At 37.4% G+C, this 16776-nt stretch overlaps 2 protein-coding genes across 7 annotated transcripts; both read right to left on the bottom strand.

The window, feature by feature from the left end:
- Positions 1–550: 550 nt before the first annotated feature.
- LOC105633886 (V-type proton ATPase subunit c1) lies at positions 551–3319 on the bottom strand. Of its 2 annotated transcripts, XM_037636073.2 has the most exons (4): positions 2813–3319; positions 2318–2486; positions 1882–2167; positions 551–893 (listed from the first exon to the last, which is right to left on the bottom strand). In XM_037636073.2, exons 2-4 carry the CDS (start codon positions 2400–2402, stop codon positions 761–763), a joined length of 504 nt encoding a protein of 167 aa, XP_037492001.1. In that variant the 5' UTR covers positions 2403–2486; positions 2813–3319; the 3' UTR covers positions 551–760. The 2 variants fall into 2 exon arrangements, with proteins under 2 accessions (XP_037492001.1, XP_012071979.1); XM_012216589.4 differs by lacking the exon at positions 2813–3319 and having other exon boundaries at positions 2318–2566.
- Positions 3320–3635: 316 nt separating this feature from the next.
- LDL3 (LSD1-like 3) lies at positions 3636–14983 on the bottom strand. 5 transcript variants are annotated; one of them, XR_016322463.1, is made up of 11 exons: positions 14737–14983; positions 12113–14502; positions 10737–10878; positions 8217–10511; positions 7983–8076; positions 7071–7549; positions 5952–6665; positions 5730–5804; positions 4984–5486; positions 4308–4342; positions 3636–4152 (listed from the first exon to the last, which is right to left on the bottom strand). XR_016322463.1 is itself a non-coding variant. In XM_012216591.4 (9 exons), the coding sequence occupies exons 2-9, from the start codon at positions 14392–14394 to the stop codon at positions 5421–5423; spliced, it is 6147 nt and encodes a 2048-aa protein (XP_012071981.1). In that variant the 5' UTR covers positions 14395–14502; positions 14737–14983; the 3' UTR covers positions 4741–5420. The 5 variants fall into 5 exon arrangements, 1 of the variants encoding a protein (XP_012071981.1); XR_016322462.1 differs by having other exon boundaries at positions 4991–5486; XR_016322460.1 differs by lacking the exons at positions 3636–4152; positions 4308–4342 and adding an exon at positions 4741–4890.
- Between the last annotated feature and the right edge of the window lie 1793 nt (positions 14984–16776).

Below are 16776 nucleotides of genomic sequence, written 5' to 3'. Positions count from 1 at the left end.
TAGAAAGGAACCAGTGACTTCACTTTGATTTTGACCTTATTTAATGATGGAATTAGGAAGTGTTATAGAAGAGTTATTTGTTCCTCTATGTGTTAGCGTTACATGGGTTTTTGATAAGAAAGAAATGCTTGAATTATATTTTCCATTGCGCTAGAAAATCATGGAGAAAAACCTCCATTAATCTGTACAGAATATTTTTATGGTCAATATCGGTAGATTCTTTTTACCATCTTTACTTTACATCGGTTCGTCGAGTTAGATTGATTAGAAACAAATAAACACCTCTAATGCCACGGTTTTCTAGAACAAGATTATTCTTAAAATAGATTAATCTTTTCTGTTTGGTCCACTTCCTTGATTCCTAATGCATGTCCCAGCTCATTTAAGCCCATTTTGGACAAATCAACAAGTTATAACGGCTCACTACTACAAAAATTTTCTCACACCAAAACCCAAAGAGAGTATGGGCGATCTTTCCTAAAGGAACTTGAACATTTACCCTAAAAAAAAAAAAAAAAAGGAAACTTGAATATATCCAGAAAATACAACATGAACAATGAAACAATGAGATCTTTAATTAAAGGAAGAACTAATAACTAACCCTGCATTTCACTATAACAATACCACTGAACTAAAAATCCATTTGGCAGAAAATCACACTATGAAACTGGAGACAAATTCTCGAGTAGATAACTTTCCCATTCCAACTATATAAAATAATTCCTAATGGATCACAAAACAGATGACACCATCTCCAACTTCACTCAGCTCTTGACTGACCAGCTCGGGAAGAAAGGATGATGCCAACAATGAGGCCATAGAGGGCCAATGCTTCAGCAAAAATGAGAATCAGGATCATCCCAACAAAAAGCTTTGGCTGTTGTGCATTTGCTCTGCAAAATGAAATTCAATATTAAGAAGCATGGAATCCCAAAATGAAAAAGCAAGATCACTATCTATAAATGCATAAATCATCTTAAAATTGAAGTCTAATCATGGCATCCATTTCTAAGGGGCACAAAGAAAAGGAAACAAACAATGAAAGGACCAAACTATTTCAGTGGATTGCAATGTCAGAAATTGAACTTCGTACATTGAAATAACCTGTCATTTACTTTTGAAAAAATTTTAGAAAGCACCGGAATCCAGAAGATACTACCTTCAATTTGCTCAATCTAATGCAGCCTACGTTCAAAACTTTGATGAAATAACTGAAGAAGCCTAGCGAACTGAACACCAACATAAGTATATAGGCACAAAAGCAAACTTGTGCTTCAAAACTGATTCAGTTGAGCACAGGAATGTAAAGATAAATATTAATTTGTTGAATAAGGTGAAAAGCAATCCAAGCTGCCCAAGTGCATCTCACACAATTTTAACTGGAAGCATCACTCACAGATTAAAATGAGCCAATTGATATAAAACATTTAATCTCGCCACTTTTTTGAGCAATGCTTGAGGTTAGAGTTGCTTCAATCAGGTACATTCCATGTATGCAAGGATTGATAAATACAGGTCTACATAACAGATTACTTGACTGGAGGAACAACAAGGCTGAACATTTTACAATTATATCCATATCTCGTCAAAGCAAATTTCAGCCAAAGTTCTAGACCAGGAGGCTCTCATTATTGCTCCCTTAAATAAAGCAAACCTCCGATATTCCAAAAGATTAAGCCAAAAAACAAGCGGAAAAGTTGTGGCTCAATATACCATAAATATGGGAAAATAAAAAACTAGTTACGGAATTAGGAAGCAGGAACCATATACACACAAACAAAAACAGTACATATCACGCGGACACGCACAACATAGGCTGCACGCATAGAGCAAATTGGAAAAAACCGCAACAGAATAAGAAATCAAGCGGTCAGATATTACCTAACACCTGCATCTCCTACGATGCCGATGGCCATACCAGCAGAGAGACCCGCAAGACCACAAGCGAGACCAGATGAGAGATGAGCGTATCCATCGAAGAGATAATATGACTTGGCCTTAGGGTTGATTCCAGTACTGATAATCACAGCAATAATCAAACCGTATATACCCAAAACTCCAGCCATAACCACGGGCACAATTGATTTCATCACCAACTCGGGTCTCATCACACCCATGGAAGCCACACCAACACCGCTCTTCGCGGTTCCATACGCAGCTCCCATGCCTGCAAAAACACGAGATCAAAACCGCCAACCAAATCTAAACATCAGAAAAGATAATAAAAGCACTCTTAATCCATATCCGTGATTCAATACATAGAGCATAAACGGAAATTCAGATCAAATTTTGCAAATTTCTATTGTGATTGGACTACATGAGAAAACAAGTGCAGCAGCAGCGCCAAGGAAGCCAAAGAAAGGAGCAGTCTCATCGCCGCTGAACGTAGACGGGGAAGCCATTTTCTCTATTTCTCCGTTTCTCTTTGATTTCGGTCACAGATTTCTGGAGCTCTGAGTTCGTCGATCCCTCCAGCTATTTCTAATCTGAATCAAAGTATGTGAAAAACAGAGCAACCGTTACCGTTAAAATATTCACAGGTCAGAAAATAATTGGTCTCTCATGCAGCTTCTATAGGCAAAAAATTTTGACCAAGAGGAAAATCACAGTATAAAATATACTGTAATAAAACGAAATTTTGATTAAATATTTTACTAATTATATATATTTATATATATACTGTTTTCATTTTTCTTATATGAAAGTGTTATTTAACAATTTTATACACAAACAATAATAGCATAAATTTATATCATTTAATAGTCTATGTTTTAATATTATAATAATAATTAAATATAATTATTATTCTTACACATTATGTGCATACTTCCGGTTCAGGTTGCGCTCTAATTCCACTTCTCTGGAAATTTGCTAAGTCGAAAGAGATTGTTCCTCTGTAGCCTTATTTTTAGCCCAACACCTGACCATTTGAAACGGGCCCAACTTGTTGGTTAACAAGCCCATGCACTAGTAGGACACACCAAACCTTCTGACGACAGTTTCTTCAACACGAGGAGTCACCATTTCATAGTACTTACGTCCGTTAACACAAGGAGCCATTCGTAAATCATAGGAACCATGTTTTTGGTTTTCATTGCCCAATCATTGAAAAAATTATATATAATCATTAGTGTCACAAAATGAGAAACATTCAATCGCAAAATGTGAACGCCACATCAATTTTTACTTCTCATCAACCTGTTTTCCAATATAAAACTTATGTATCGGTTAACCACCACCTGAAACAAAAACCAGAATTAATACTAGTTTTGGTCGACTTACCACAACACCATCAGGAATAAAAATCCATTGTACAAAGCGATGCATAAATAGTGAGTGAGTAGTGTATATCAGATGAAAATAGTTCATTAGATACTCAGATATTGATGATATGAGAACTTATCTATTTTCCTCGACAATTGGACACTGATTTGCCTCGAGGATAAATTCTAAAACCCCTTGGTCCTTAAATTGAAGATATAAATACAACCACCAGATAATATTTTATTCAATTTAAGGTTCCCCGCAAAAAGAGGTCAGTTAGAATAGTAATAAATTCAAAGTTAGTGGCCACCAGGTGGCAACCTGCAATTGCAATAAACGACAATAGCATAAAGAGGCTCTGAAAACAAAAATGGCAATAAAATCAGCGACATGCCACTATCTGAACTCAAGAATTTCAATTGAAACGTATAACCTACAAAAACACGAAGTACCAAGAACAGTCACCCATAATTTGGGGCCATTTGGTTGCAAAGACAGGAAAAACAAAGAAAGCAACGGAGTTGAATTAATTATGATTTTGACTCTAAACCAAAATCCATGCTTTGGTCGAGCTGTGATAAAATGTTACCATTAGATGAGGAGAAACTTCTGAAGGTTGTGATGTATGAAGAAAAAACTGACTGAAATGAAATTCAATACGAAGAATATGATGCACTTTGAGATGCCGTGCCCGAAGTGAATGTTCTTCTCCATCTAAAGTTTAGATTCACTCAAATGCTATCGGAGGACAAAAGGCGAGCAGGATTCCCAGCCAACAATCAATTACCATGAACTAATTTAATTGTCCCATGTTCCCCTCACCAACCAGGAACATGGATTCAGCACTGAAGAATGTTACTGATAAAGATTAAGCTCATCTACAGTCCCCTGATGTCCAACATACAAAACAAAAAATTAATTTACAAAGGTACATCAGAATCAAATAAACTGAAATATCTTGTTGCCTCCTTGGTAAATAAATAAAAAAAAGAGATCTGCAAAACGAGAATCACTTGACATAAGAGCTTGGCAATAGAACATACCTCATTGAAAAATCACCTGTAATATTTTCCCCAACCTGGCACAAGTAGAGAGATGTGTAAGCACAAAGATAATGGCCCAAAGGTGAGAGATACATTCTATTATCTTCTAGTCTTAAACAGGTAAAATGTTGCAATTCTAGTCATTTACTTCATATCAACTAAAACAAACTTAAATTTGTCAAATACTAGGTCAATTGATGTAGACCAATTATTCATCAAACAAAGACCTTGCCAAATATAATGTGGAGCATTTAAAAAAATGGATTCCCTGCATTAACAATGACATCAGGTAAAGATACAATACAATTTAAGCTCCTATTCTTGTGTGAAAAGCATGCATATACAGACAAAGCACACAGAGGGGGGAGAGAGAGAGAGAGAGAGAGAGAGAGAGAGAGAGAGAAGAAATGGGCACCAAATCCTCACATAAAGGTTGCCATAAACTCAAAACAGGCTCCTTGGATTGAAATTCTCAGAACAGAAAATGAAGTTAGCAACTGATGTTCACTTGAATAAATCAGGATGGTACTTTTGGGGCAAGAGAAAAATGTTCTATATCTTGTCACCATGAAACAATCCTAGGCTGTACACGTTAAAAAAGTAAAAGTCAGAAACAGGTAGTGTCTCATCTATTAGGGGTCCCTGAACTATATAAAAACAAAAAATGGGTATTAACTCTCCACCCTTTGAAATACTGTGCCGAAGGATGACGGACTGATTGCTGATACATTCAAATTGTGCTAATGATCGTGATCCGGATAAGTGGAGCTATAGAACTTTTCTTGAGCTCTTTTCACTTCCTGACACGAAAAATGACTCTGATAACATTTTCAAGTATGCCAAATATAGAACAATCTTCAGTAGGCCACACAGCAAGCATCATCAGTAAGGCCCCACTATGATTGAGCAAACTACAACGACCATCTTCCTCGGCATTTTCTGGATCATTGACAGCATATTGGCAGTTTGAATTATGTACACAGGAAATCCAATCCAGGAATACTGCCACCACCATCTCATGCTGTGCACTCGTGCATGAATTAAAAGCAACACACTTCTGCAATTGCAGAAGAGGTGTACCCAGAAACACAAGCCAATCAATCTTGACGATAATCAACGTTTCACAGCTGGCTTCATTGCCATATGTCTCTCAATCAATTTGTCCACAAAGGCGCGGATCTGCACACATCAATTCAAGGAAGAATAGAATCAGAAGGAAATGTTCTTCATGCTAATTGTTTGGAAAAAAAAGAAAGTATTACTGTTCATAACAGACCCAAATTATTAAATGCCCATTATATCACTCATACAAATGATAATAAGTAGAAAATAATAGGAAATTTATATTACTATGAAACCGAACCAACGCAGTGGACAGTATGGTAAAAACTTCTGAAAGAATGAACCTGCTAAAGTACACACCTTATTCTTCCGTTTGAAGTCAAGAAACTGAGGAACAGCCATTGTTTTTTCTGCATCAGTAGCTTGTTCCATGACCTGAAGGAGAATTAAAATAGATGTAAAATTGTGTTAGTAGAGGGAAAAGCAGTTTTAAAATCCAGGATAATCAATTCTACTGATTTAAAAGTCTGCAAATATGTAATGTAAAACCATAAAACGGAAGGAGAAGGAAAATAACAAGACCTTAGTCGCAGTTTTCTTCATTATTGATTTGTATCCTTCCCTATCAATTTTCCTTGCCTTATAAACAGGCATTAGCAGTGATGCAACAAAATCCACAACAGCCTGTTTAATACGGTCAGCACCTCGAGGATGACCTCTTTGTGGTTCTTTGTTTAATGTAACCTGTGAGATTGAGCTTTCATTTGCTCGCCCATCATTCCTCCAGGTAGGTGGTTTCGAACTTGTGTTTGAATCCTCTTCATCCTTTATATGCATAGCTGGATGGAAAAAATCAGAATCAGCTGCAGCTGCTTGAGATTGCCACCTCTCAATGGCATGATAGTCCTTTATCCCCTCACTACCAGCAGTATCAACCCATGCTCTTGTAAAAAGACTGCTGTCCACAGCTGCAGTTTCTCCAGACTGCTCTCTAAAGTTCATATCACATGCAATCAAATTTGAATGGCTCCGCTGAGATAAGTTATCAACTGATATCCTCGAATTATTGAGGTTACAAGTCGCAGAGAAATCAACAGACCAATCCCTGACTCTACAATTCCTCGAGTCTATTTCAGAAATACAATCTTGTCTTCCCAGGATACCTCCAGACCACTTTCTTCTAAGATCACATTCATCCAGTTGTGCATATTGTTCTCGCCTTGCAAATTTGTGAAATGACGGTATCTTTGGAAGCTGCATCACTGTATTGCTCTTGGCTTCTGCTGATGCATATGCCTACAGTTCATAACCACTATTTACTGCTTGATGTACATATAATGGCAAGAAAAGGAAAAGAATACAGCAACAAAGAAGAAGATAAACAAAAGGTTAGAGTTAGTCCAATGACACATGACATTTTCAATGGAAAAAGAACATCTTAATTGGATACTGCTGTCACTTAAACAATCTCCAAAACATCTACTAACAATATCAAAAGAGCAAAAATATCACATAAAAAAATCGAGGAAACATCATTACCCACTTTTTGCATGAAAATATTCACATTTAAACAAAAGACTAACAAAAGATTTGATTAACAGCATACCAACTGTGCAGCTACCAAGATTAGACTATAAATGACCTTAAAGAATCATCTGCTACGCTTTGTAGTTACAGGTGAAACTTCAAAGAGAAACATACCTCAATAGCTGCACGAGCAGCAGCATGGGCTTCCTCAGCTGCAGCTAATGCAGCCAGTTCTTCTTCAGACATGGTATACTTGCTCTCCTCCTCTATAATTTGCTGTCTCCCTAAAGAAGTAAAAGGTTCCAATTTTGAGTCCTTGGAGGTTTCGAGCTTGACCAGCTTTCCATTAACTTTCTTTATGCTTGCATTAGAAGGAGAAGGGATTCCACTGGATGGTGCAACCTCCAAACTCCCTTTAGTCTCCAAACCACCATGATAAGTTCGTAGGGGCGGCTTTCCTGCTGCTGGATTGTTAACAGATTTTCTCTTTGAGGAATCCACTGCAGTTGCTTGCCTCAATAGCTTTAGCCCACCATTTGAAGCTTTTTTTCTCCGAAAGACTTCAAGCCACACACTAACCAGCTGACTTGCTATGGCACGTATATCACGGCTGGTATGCACACAAACTTTTTCTTTTACTGTTTTCCCTATGCCTGCACCAACAAATTAAAAACCAGTAAATTTATAACATTGACTACGTCATAATAGTTATGTTTTCACCTCTTGCTTCTATCAGGGAACACCACTTCCATCCACCCCAACATCTCCAATCAAGGAAGTGCCAGTCACACCTCCTCACTAAATATATTAATGAAGTACACAACTTTAGGGAAAGTCTAGTCAAACTCTCATTTAAGTGCTCTAAGGAACAAATATATTCAAATTACTCGAACATGCCCCAATCCAGTGTTTAACCACCACTAGCACATATCATTCCTCACACAAGTTATGTGACCAGTCCAAATAGAAAAGATGCAGAGAACTAAAATATATAATGCCTAAATGCAGGCTTGTGTGCAGGTATATATACTGATAAGAAACAACAAAAAAAAAAAAAAAAAAAAAAGAATTAGAAAGAAACAATACCTGACAAACGCACTGCAAGTAGATCGGTTGAAACAAGTACAAGAAGACGAACACAATGACGCAAGAGCTGAGTTCCATCCTTCCCCATTGAATCCTGTCAAACGATATTCAAATTGATATTTCGAATGTATGTTTGATACTAAATAGCATCAGCAACAGGAAGGTTAACAAATAATTTGCAAATCTTAATGTGTTTGATTCAGTAAAAGGATAATAAATCAAAATGCAACGTACCAGAATCCATGAATTAAGTGTGGCAAGCCCTTTTCTGGTCCCAGCAAAAGACTTCAAGGTTTCAACTGGAAGATTCAACAATTTTTTGGCCAGATGCAATCGTCCTGCTGTAGTTTTTGCACTAAAGAACATTTCTTTTAGTAAAGCTTCCTTGGTTAAAATCTGGGCACCATCCAATGAATTCTTGTACAGGACATTGGAAAGCTCAACTGCCTCTAGTCTCTTTCTTATGTCCCTAACTTCATCCCTTTCACACTCTGAGTGTCTCTGTGCAGCTTCCATTGCCTCTACTTCAGCTGTGTAGTCATTTCCACTATTCAATATGTCAATTATGCGCACTGCCTCTCGGAGCCCACTCATCATTGCACCACCAACTGTATCAGGATGCTCCTTGCATGTAGCTTCACCAGCAAAAAATAAACAATTCTCAACAGGTCTGCCCAATAAATCATAGTCTTCCCCAGATGATCCAATTGCAACATAGGAGTAAGCGCCAAAGCTGAAGGGATCCCTACCCCAATCAGTCACTGCTGATGCAACTGGATCAGGTACAACAGCCTCCCCAAAAAGCTTACGAAGAACCATTAATGCATGACTTACATGATCTGATGAGCTCATATTTTGACCATCTATAGCTGCCTTACCAACCACTAAGGCTATAAGAACAGGAGCCCCAACAGTTTTTCTGACATTCCAAAACATAAAGCAATGGCCCCTCCGATCAGTTTCCTCAGCAGTAGCTCCAAAGTAATCCACAGAATCATCCCAAAATACTTCTGGAAATTCCAAGGCTACTTTATTAAGAACTCCAAATCCAAGCCGCTGGATGGAAGAACGTTTCCATTGGGGTAATGGAGGATTAAAATTTATGGTTTCTGCTTTCAAACACCCGAGTGGCAATGTGATTAACACAGCATCTCCCAAAAACGCAGTACCACTTGAAGTGGTAATTTTAACTTTTTTACACTGATTTTCACTTAAACCAGATTCCTTTGTACTATATGAAATATCAGTGACAACATGATTCAGGTGAATGGAAAGCCCTTCGCTGAGAGACTCAACAACATTACTATAACCCCCTTTAATCATACAATGCGCTCCTCCAAATCCTCCATAAACATCATCTTGATTCCAGTAGGGAAGAGATACTTCTTTCAAGGGCGCAGCACAACCATACTCCAAATGCGCAAAATGCCAATCCATGACCCTCCTCTCCAGTGGACTCAAAATCTCCTCGTTTGAACCAATTTTCTCAGGAACTCCACCGTCAATGCTACAAGTTTCTGAAACATATAAATTATCCACTGCATCTTGCATTTCAGATTCATCAATATCTGTTCTTGATCGTGTCATGCGCCGTGTCTTAAGGGCATATTCTAAACCATCCTCCAGAGACATTCTCATTGCATGTTCCCCCTTCTGTGCCACAACCAACACCATGTCATCAAGAAGGCTGTTGTACTCTGCTTCCAACGCTTCATCCAGATCAGTCGGAACTTTTTCTCTGGTCACAATATCATAAAGAGGGCAATCACTATTCAGGACAGTCAACTCCAGGCCTAACTGAGCACAAATCAATGAGGAGGGGTCTGGCCTTCTTTCAGTGGCCACATCAGCCTCGACACCAGTGATAATGCTAGCCCCAAGATCTACAGGAACTGAAAGAGATGAATGATCTGTATAAACACGGCCTCCTATCCTACTCCTAGCCTCAAGCACACTGACAGAAAAACCCTGACGTTGCAAGTGGCGTGCAGCAGTTAAGCCAGCAGGACCAGCTCCAACCACAAGGATTTTCTTTCTGTTGTCAGAATCACATTCAAAAATATGACTCCCCCCAGTATCGTCACAGGAGGAAGATTGAACACTCTGCAAGTCATTCCGTAACTCTGAATTCATAACACCTGCCCTGCTATCCAATGTTGCACAAAGTGGATCGGCACTCACACCATCCAAATTGACAAGTCCATTGGGTAATTTTGCACTGATGCTACCAGTTTGCTGTATCTCACTAGCTACATTGGATACTTCAAGTTTCATCAGAATATCAAGCTCCCTGCTTTTTGTATCTTTTGACAGTGCATTTTCATCATCAGCTGCCACCGTATTATTTGCCTCCAAGCAAGTTTCAGAACTTTTAACTTGACCTAGGATAAAGGAAACTCCATCCTCCAAATCAGCAGCTGACACTCCTGGATCTACCTCAAAAGTTTTTTCCTCAAGAAGTTTATAATTATGTTTCATGCTAGGTTCTGATTTCTCCTTCTTGGAGGCAATTCCAACATTTATATAGCCCTGCCAAGATTTTATAAGCATTTACATACTGAACACGAGAAAAACTAAAACACTAAAGATCATCCAGCACTCCGACAGAATAAAATATCTCAAATAGCAACCCGAACCATGTTGCACTTAAAAAGAGATAATGAGAGAGAACCAGGGAAACAAGAGAAAAGATGGAGGTATCTGATACAAGGAACAAACATCAAAAGTAGTATTCTGGAAACGTTTTAGACTTACACTCTGATCAAGAAATGCATAGATTTCCCGAATTAGAGAGGCACGCGATGGTTCATCCTCAGTTGGAGTACCTGTGACACCACAATCAGCTAGAGGCAATATTCGGCTAACATCTTTGCTCCAAAGACCCAAGATCTGATTTCTGCATTGAACCAAGCAAATAAATTGCATTGAACAGGAAGAACTAATTGAGAACACCGAGTATAGAAAAGACAGTTAAGATGTAGCTGTTATATCACTCATACAATACCTGGCCTGATCAAAATATTAAAGCCAAGTAATTTTGCAAAGCCCGTACGAGAAAATGTAATAACAGATAATACTGTCCACAGGCAAATATGTAAAAATTTGCCATTCAAAGAGCATAAAAGGTTATGAGCAATAAATGGATCATGTTCTTAAAGAAGACAAAACAAATGCATAAAAGCAATTTGAGAAAATACAGATCCAAAGAAATCTTATGAATAATTAAAAACAGATGAAATACTGATCCAAAAACGAAATGAATGGGACTATCCATAATCAGCCAATGAACAGCAGCAGAGAAGATGATGGTCACAAAATGGCATCAGAATAACTGAAAGTATCCACTGTGGGTCACCACCTTAACAGCAAATCCTTACAAGAGTATAAGTAATGTTGAATAAGATAGTAGTGACTAATTCTGGTTTGAAAATGAAGACCCTAAAGAGGCAATACACACACACACACACACACACAAAAGTTCTACCGATTAATAAGGTATAATGTATGCCGCAGAAACTCACACTTTAATTTTTGTAGCCAAAATCTGTTGCGAAACAGAAAAGTTGCTTTAAAAAATTTAAAGCTAAGATATATTTCTTGGAAATAAGAAAATGACAGTAGCTAATTTATCTATACAAACTGCCATAACAGAATCCAATTTTCTAACAACAACATTCAGAGAGAACATATAAAGTAAAAGGAGATGATCCATACTAATATATCAAGGAAAAAATTAGTAAAGGCAAAAGACGGAATTAAACCCTATTCTAGTGTTTTTTCAGCTTCCAGATGCATACGGGTTACTTGAATATTGTCACATTTTCAAAGATGCTTTGACCAGATATAGATGGAAGTTCTGAGTTAAGTTTACATAGCCTATGAACGTGAACCACCAACCTCAAAAAACATTACACAAGAACAAATTCAAAGAGAAATAAAGCATTAGGCATCACTTGCTGACAAATGCGCTAAGATGCAATAAAAGCAAATAAATGCATTATATCAACTAGCTGAATAATGAAGAAAGCACTCTTCAAAGTTTAAACTGCAGAATATGAAAAATATGTTAAGGCAAATGAAAGAATAAAAGTGTGTGCAAATGCACAGTAGCTGCCTAAGCAATAACTAACCTGCATTCCAAATATTCTTGAAGCCCACCTTTGCGTTTTAAGACCTCCTTAAATTTTATCTTCTCAACTGGACCAGCAGCATGAGCTTTCAGTCCAACTGACACTGCAGCTGCGCCACCATTTTCAGCTTCCGTAACACTAATTGAAGAGGAATCAGATTTCTCTCTTGTTCTAAAAGATCTATCACTGTCAACAACCTGGTCACCTTCCAGGTAATGATGATCATTTATCAAGATCTCCCAATCAGGATCCCCTTCATAAGCCATGTCCCCAAGCCTGCGTTTTTTAGGCTTCCGCACACCACGTTGCGCAGATGATGATTTACCATCTTTGAGCTCTGAATCAGGAATGGATACTGCATCTTCTGGGTAACTTTCATTTTCTTCTGGAGTTGTAGAGGGAGGAGAGGCCCCATCAATCTCTTCATTGATGGAAAGACGATCGTGACTTCGAGCACTAGCACCTTTCATTGCAACAACAGAAGGTATATTTTCACAAGAAACAGAGTTGCACTTTTGAATGGAGTTGGAGGACCCATTTGGGTGAGAAAATGTTTCTAAGGAGTTCCCTTGGCAGTTCATCTGGAAACTACCATCAGATGTAGCGGTTTCCTTTTTCAGAGAAACTGAAGCAGGATAACTAATTGGACCATCACCATCACAATCACAAGTTTCTTCAATCTTCAGTGAAACAATGGCAGAGTCAGCCAAGTGAGGTTGAGCATGCAGGGAAGACTTTGGGCATTGATCGAAACCAAGACCGTTGTCAGCTTTATCCATCTTCAAATGGTGTGGCAATGCATTAGAAGAAAAATTTTTTGAGGAATCATCCAAAATTCTTTCATAAGCTTGTTCGCCAATCCTGTTTGATGAACTTTTGCATGACTTGTTCAACAATGCCTCATCCGTAGGTAGTGATGAAATTTTATTTTTGGGATCTGAAATGCCTATGGCTGAAACCTTCTCATATTGTTGGTCCCATGCAACCCTTAAACCTTTGTTGGAATTGCATTTGCTGAACCCATCAATGTCTTCAAACTTCACAGTGACAGAAGTAGGCACTTTTCCAGCATCATGGACCATAGAACAAAGCTTTAAACCATTCTTCAAAGACTGGGTTTCCAAGCTATCCTCTTGACCAGAAACGGAACAATTCTCATCACAAACTCTAAGTGAGCTACAAGGGCCTACCAAAGATCTCGAGCCGGCGTCTGGCATTCTTTCATCTGAAATACCACTGCAGGGAAATACTGAAGGTGGGGAAATGATTTCTGAAGATCTAGCATGTCCCTTACAACTGGATTTCATGTTTTCATCAGAGTTCCCCTCCATGCAAGGAGTTTCACAAAAACCATTATCAAGTCTTTTATTTTTCACTGTCTTACTTTGTTCAGACACAGAATCCGATGGACTCATACCAGTGACTACAATGCTACCACCTTCAGATTTCAGATCTCTACAGACCACATTGGAGGCAGAAACAGTTCTATGTATCCTTACAGCTGCAGACTTGGAACACTCTAAAATACCTTCAGAGTTGGGGCTTAAACCATCCCCCAAGCTCTGAAGGCTATTATTCTGTTTTGAATGTGTACTTATGCGAGACTTCCTTGTTGAACCAGATTGTGCCTTCTGAAACATACAAGATAACTTGTCTTCCAACTTCGCATCCCAAGAGCGACTTGAACCCTCACCACAAAAACCTTCTTCATTTTGATCTTCTACCTGAGATCCCAGAGTCTCCAAAGAATCATGAACTACAGAATCACCCCTGGTTTTCTCTCTCTTGGCATCAACTTTTGTTTTCTTAGCCCTTTCTTTACATTTGTGTTCTACTACTCCTTTATTCATAGTCAAATCTAGTACATCACCACCTTCACTGCAACCTTTATCTGCATTATCCTCCAAAGGCCTCGCAGTCACAGATCCAATATCTTTCTTAGGGCCCTTTAGCCTCTTCCTAAAACTAGCCAGTGTATCATCCATGCCCCCAGAATCTTCATCCTCAGCCACCAATTTCTCTTCCCTAACTTGACTCTTGTCCAAAACCACCTTAACTTTTTTAGGGTTTCTAGGTCTCTTCAACTTGAATAGAGACCCAATTGGCTCATCATCATCAGAATGAATACTAATCTCAATCGGCTTGGATCTATCCTTAGCCCCAGACTTCTGTTCTCCTTCCATTTTCTTTGCCCTAGGTTTCAACGAACACTGAAACAAATCCTTCTGCAACCCTAACTTAGCCTGAGAAGTTTTACAGCTCGACAAATCATCACTTTCCATCTCTCTATCATCAAGAAATTAAAGCTCATGTTTCAAATAATGCCTCTTCTATCAACAATTTAAAGCCATATCCAGCAAAATTGTAGCTATAACGATCATCCCTTGCACCTATCCAGACCCAAATATACACAAACAAATGAAAAACAATACAACATGCCAAATAAATTCCCTCTCAATGACTAAACTCTAATGCAAGCATCATCAATAACTCTCCCCTACCATACCAACGGAACTTAACAAGGCAACTATGAAAATAAAGGGAAAAAAAAATAGAAGTCAAGGTTTCGAACAGAATACTATAAGATTGGAGATAGAGAAAAGGATAAAAGTTGGAAAGCAGACCTGTGTAATGAAGCTTTACTAGGTAGGGGATGGCGTTAATGGATTTATCGAGGGAGAGTGAGAAGCGCACGTTAGCTTCTTTGCTTCTGGAATCGGAAGGCCTGGGCCTTTATATTGTCGCGATATAGTAGTGAAAAAGTTTATGAGAAAACGAGAAAATGTAAAATAGAAAGACAAGTACTATATTGGACAAATTTATACAGGCGCGATTTATGTTTGAGGAAACCAGACTTTTGGAAATTGGTGCGGTCACGCAAGAATGCTAGCAGATGCGTATCCATTACTGCAGAGAATATTTATTTCCGGTAATTTTACATTTTTTTTAAAACTTAATGGGGAAAAGAAAAGGCAAAAAGCAGGTTATACACAATTTACTACTATAATTTAAAAATTATTCCCAATAAACAATTATTTGAAAATTCAATTTTTACTTTTATTTTTGGGCTTTAGATGGACCGCCTGAGGGGTTGGGTTGAGTTCTGAATGGTATTAACCGTTGATCAAAGTTTTGGGCCCAATCCTTTGCTAGTACTAGTAGGATGAAGATACAAATTGAGAAGGCAAAATGTCCTAAAATCGAGAGAATCCAATTTGAATACAACAGTTTTTTCAATAATTTGGTTGCCCTAATTTGAATCCCATCCGAATCTGAAATATATTATTGAATTCAACTAAATTTTACAAAAAAAAAAAAAATCGAAATTCTAAAAATAACCAAAAAATAAAACCAAAACATATTATTATATTCTTTTTATTATTAATAAAATCAAACCAAATTAAAATAATGAGAATATAACAAAACTCAAAACTAATTCAAACTAAATTATTAGAAAATGGTAAATTGAATTAGTTTAGTTTGGTTTGGTTTTCGGTTAACAGAACTATTTACTGGACCTAAATAGCATCACAAACCCATGCCAACAGCTCGCCGCCATTAGCCCAAAAGTAATGGAAAACACGGAATTGAGAACGGAATTCATTGAAGAATTTTGGACCGAGCCTATTTAAAGTTCCATTAGCCTCTCCAAGGATAAGTCTACTTAAAAGCCCACGATTGCATTTTGGATTGAAACATCGACACAAAGGATTTTCTTTATTGAAAATTTCAAAAAAAAAAAAAAAGGTCTGGAGCCTGAAGTATTTATTTTTTTAAAAAAAATCTTAAAAGGCCAACTGGCCTAACATCTTTAGGCGGATGCAAATTCGGCCCAATTTATAATCGGACGGAAGTATGGAGTCGGGGGTCCATGGTAGTTTTTTAGGCCGTGGGTTATTAGGTATGAATAATTTAGGCGATATTTGGATTAAAGATTTTAAAGTTTATGAAATTTGTAAAAATATGTTTAGACATTTAATACTTGTGGAACTTACGTCATAGGTTTCATAGATTTTTTTTAAAATAAATGTAGCTTTTAAGAATATCTCATCCATTAAAATATTTTTTTTGTATGAATATCTCATTCATTAAAATGCTAATCTTACATCATATGTGAGATTTAGTTATATCTGATATATGAACCCATATAGCAGGTGTAAATAAAATTTTATTGGAAATTTAAGAATACATTATTTTAAGCGATGTGGAAGAAATCAATGCAGCAGAAGAAAGAACTTATGGATAACGAAGAAAAAACAATTAAATGGAGCCCAATAATGGCGTTGTGATAGTGATTGAGTGAGCCATTAAGGTGACTGATTCTCTAAATTCTGATCTCAGTGGCCTAATCTTGGACGCTAAATAACAGCAGTCATAGAAGAAGCTTACGCAGCTATTGCTTTAAAGCCACAGCAATTATGTTATGCCTTGGTCAACCAAATCAAGGTTTAGCTAATAGCTACATCAAAAGGACATATATATATTTATTAAATAATTGAGTTGGAGAGACAAGATGATCATATAATTTAAATCAAATGTGCAAATTTGGGGTTTTGTATGTTTATATTTGTATATGATATATTTTTAGCCAATCATTTTTTTAATCTCTGTGAAAAATATTGTTATTAAAATGGAATTGATAGAGTATTATTTATATACAGAGA

Source organism: Jatropha curcas, chromosome 9 (assembly GCF_041381405.1).
Source record: "Jatropha curcas cultivar XTBG-Jc1 chromosome 9, XTBG_Jcur_1.0, whole genome shotgun sequence".
NCBI classification, from domain to species: domain Eukaryota; kingdom Viridiplantae; phylum Streptophyta; class Magnoliopsida; order Malpighiales; family Euphorbiaceae; genus Jatropha; species Jatropha curcas.
This window is presented reverse-complemented; position numbering and strand designations above follow the sequence as displayed.